A 3,877-nucleotide genomic window follows, 5' to 3' on the forward strand; every position below is an offset into this window, starting at 1 on the left:
CATTTATGATTGCGAAGCTGGTGGAGTGCCTCTGTCAAAGGCACTGGTTCTTTAAGGTACAACAGGTAGGAGTAAGAATCCGAGCGGTACTTGTTACAGCGATCTATAATAAGGGTTTGACCCTGTCATGCCAGTCCAAGCAGGGCCACACTAGCGGAGAGATTATCAATTTTATGACTGTTGATGCTGAGAGGGTTGGTGACTTCTCTTGGTACATGTATGATCCATTGATGGTCATTCTACAAGTTGGCTTGGCCCTAGTGATTTTGTACATAAATCTTGGTCTTGCAGCCATTGCAACTTTAGTTGCAACAATAATTGTTATGTTGGCAAATGTTCCATTGGGGTCCTTGCAGGAGAAGTTTCAGGAAAAGTTAATGGAGTCGAAAGATAAAAGGATGAAGGCAACATCTGAGGTCTTGAGGAACATGAGGATTCTCAAGCTTCAAGCATGGGAGATGAAGTTTTTGTCTAAAATTAATGAGCTCAGGAAGACTGAGGCGGGATGGTTACGAAAGTTTGTTTACACGTCTGCCATGACCTCATTTGTTTTCTGGGGTGCCCCCACATTTGTGTCAGTGGTCACGTTCGTTGCTTGCATGCTTTTGGGGATCCCACTTGAGTCGGGGAAGATCTTATCTGCACTTGCAACATTCAGGATTCTTCAAGAGCCTATCTACGGTCTTCCAGACTTAATTTCAATGATAGCACAAACTAAGGTATCCCTTGATAGAATTGCATCATTCCTTAGTCTTGATGACTTGCCTCCTGACGTTATAGAGAACCTTCCAAGAGGTAGTTCTGATACAGCAATTGAGATAGTCGATGGGAATTTCTCTTGGGATTTATCATCCCCTAGTCCAACATTGAAGGATCTAAATTTCAAAGTGAGCCAAGGTATGAGGGTTGCTGTTTGTGGTACTGTTGGCTCAGGCAAGTCTAGCTTACTTTCTTGTATTCTGGGAGAAGTTCCGAAGATATCGGGGACTCTTAAAATGTGTGGGACAAAGGCCTATGTTTCTCAGTCACCGTGGATACAGAGTGGCAAGATAGAGGAAAACATATTGTTTGGTCAAGAGATGGACAGAGAAAGATATGAGAGGGTGCTTGAAGCATGTTCATTAAAGAAGGACCTGGAAATTCTATCGTTTGGTGATCAGACAATTATAGGGGAGAGGGGAATCAATTTAAGTGGTGGACAGAAGCAAAGAATACAAATTGCACGTGCTCTGTATCAAGACGCTGATATTTATCTGTTTGATGATCCTTTTAGCGCTGTTGATGCTCATACAGGATCACACCTTTTTAAGGTATTTCATTTCCCTCTTGTAGTGTGATTACATCTAGTTTAAATTGAGTATCCAAACTTATTTACATCATAGAATTACTGGCATCCGTAAAATTGACAGTTCATTATTAATTTGTTTGCTTGATAATTGCACTACAGGAATGCTTGCTGGGTCTCTTGGGTTCAAAAACAGTAATCTTTGTTACTCATCAAGTGGAGTTCTTACCTGCTGCTGACCTCATCTTGGTAAAAAATCCAGAGCTTTTCTTAGAATTTTAATCTATAAGATATGTTATTATCTAGTTAGTATCTGTCTGCTTAAACTTATTTGTTTGTCATTAGGTCATGAAAGACGGAAGGATTACTCAAGCAGGAAAGTTCAATGACATTCTTAATTCAGAAACTGATTTTATGGAACTTGTGGGAGCACACGCGGAAGCTTTGTCCGTGCTTAATTCTGCAGAGGTGGAGCCAGTAGAAAAAATAAGCGTTAGCAAAGAAGATGGAGAATTTGCTAGTACTAGTGGGGTTGTCCAAAACGTAGAAGACACTGATGTTCAAAATTCTAAAACAGATGATTTACCAAAAGGGCAGCTTGTTCAAGAAGAAGAGAGAGAGAAAGGTAGAGTTGGGTTGTCAGTCTACTGGAAGTACATCACCACAGCATACGGAGGTGCTCTTGTTCCGTTTATCTTGCTTGCACAGGTTCTCTTTCAGGTCCTTCAAATTGGAAGCAATTACTGGATGGCTTGGGCAACTCCTGTTTCAGAGGATGTGAAACCTGCTGTTGAAACCTCTACACTTCTAACTGTTTATGTTGCTTTGGCCGTTGGAAGTTCTTTTTGTATCCTCTTCAGATCCATGTTTCTTGCAACAGCTGGGTACAGGACAGCGACTCTACTTTTTAGTAAAATGCATTCATGCGTTTTCCGTGCTCCCATGTCTTTCTTTGATGCCACTCCAAGTGGACGAATCCTAAACAGAGTAAGCAAAATATATTTCTAATATAGAATTAGATGCTTTAAACAGACCACTCCCTCTGCTGCTGTACTGAATGCAGTAATCTCATCAATGTAGCAAATTGATTTCTTGCAGGCTTCTACAGACCAAAATGTAGTGGGCTTCTACAGACCAAAATGTAGTGGACTTGAACATGCCGGGTCAAATTGGGGCCCTTGCCAACTCATTGATCCAGCTTCTGGGAATTATTGCAGTGATCTCGCAAGTTGCTTGGCAGGTTTTCATCATTTTTATCCCTGTGATTGCAATCTGTATCTGGTTACAGGTAACGCTTCTTTGTCCTACTGCTTCTATCTTATATGTTGTATCAATACATGAATTTCCACATGAAATCTAACATGGAAATGTTAATGTCCCTTTAGTGTTAATTCTTTGTTGATCATGCACTGTTGATGCTCGTTATTCATTCCTATACATGCTCTACCTTCTATTTGATGTGGAACTGAGGAACTTGGCTTCCTTATTGACACAAAAGTTCACTAAGTTGATACATTAACATTTTCTTCCACCTTTTTCCGCTACAGTTCTTAGAAACTTCTAAATTGGCACAACATGGAACATGATTGACAATATGAATCCATATAACAAACCTAACTCCTATTACAGCCAGCAATCTATATGAACTATGTTAAATGTGAAGAAAGATGCTCAAAATTTTTATATTCATGCAGCAATACTACATACCTTCAGCACGAGAACTGGCACGGTTGGTTGGGGTATGCAAAGCTCCAGTGATACAACACTTTGCTGAAACAATTTCAGGTTCGACAACTATTAGGAGCTTCAATCAAGAATCAAGATTTAGGGATACAAACATGAAACTGATGGATGGTTATGGTCGGCCTAAGTTTCATACTGCGGCTGCAATGGAGTGGCTATGTTTTCGCTTGGATATGTTGTCATCTATAACTTTTGGATTCTGTTTGGTTTTCTTGATCTCTATTCCAGCAGGGGTGATTGATCCAGGCAAGTGGCATTCATTTAGTGTGTTACTAATTATTCTTTTGAAAGCAAATGGTAAAGCAAATCTATGAGTTCTCTCTTTTCTTATTTGTTTTTGGTATTTTACTCTGAAGGTGTTGCGGGCTTAACTGTCACATATGGACTTAATCTAAACACGTTACTGGCGTGGTTTATATGGAATCTTTGCAATGTAGAGAACAGAATTATATCAGTGGAGAGATTACTACAGTACACTACCCTTCCCAGTGAGCCTCCTCTTGTAATAGAATCCAATCAGCCAGATCGTTCTTGGCCATTACGTGGAAAAGTTGACATACATGATCTTCAGGTACTTGCTGTTCTGGTTTATTTATTTCATAACATATGGGGTCATTCATGTGTGACTCGAATTTCATGTTCATATAGGTCCGTTATGCCCCACACATGCCGCTTGTGTTGCGAGGTATCACATGTACCTTTCCTGGAGGAATGAAAACTGGGATTGTGGGTAGAACTGGCAGTGGCAAATCGACTCTCATACAGACCCTTTTCCGATTGTGGATCCTGCTTCTGGGCCAGATTTTGATAGAATGGGTATGATATATCTCATGGACTGCATGATCTAAG

At 40.3% G+C, this 3,877-nt stretch overlaps 1 protein-coding gene across 1 annotated transcript in view; it reads left to right on the forward strand.

The window, feature by feature from the left end:
* The first annotated feature begins 6 nt into the window (after positions 1-6).
* Positions 7-3,877, forward strand: part of LOC18784534 (ABC transporter C family member 3) — a 5,081-nt gene continuing 1,210 nt past the window's right edge. Inside the window, 7 exon segments of the mRNA XM_020553911.1 lie at positions 7-1,310; positions 1,448-1,534; positions 1,631-2,272; positions 2,409-2,573; positions 2,980-3,274; positions 3,385-3,599; positions 3,677-3,877. The exon segment at positions 3,677-3,877 is cut by the window's right edge and continues 144 nt beyond it. Of these exon segments, the coding sequence (XP_020409500.1) occupies positions 174-1,310; positions 1,448-1,534; positions 1,631-2,272; positions 2,409-2,573; positions 2,980-3,274; positions 3,385-3,599; positions 3,677-3,877 (2,742 nt within the window). The 5' untranslated portion in view covers positions 7-173.

The sequence above is a fragment of the Prunus persica genome, unplaced genomic scaffold (assembly GCF_000346465.2).
Source record: "Prunus persica cultivar Lovell unplaced genomic scaffold, Prunus_persica_NCBIv2 scaffold_13, whole genome shotgun sequence".
Lineage (NCBI taxonomy): Eukaryota > Viridiplantae > Streptophyta > Magnoliopsida > Rosales > Rosaceae > Prunus > Prunus persica.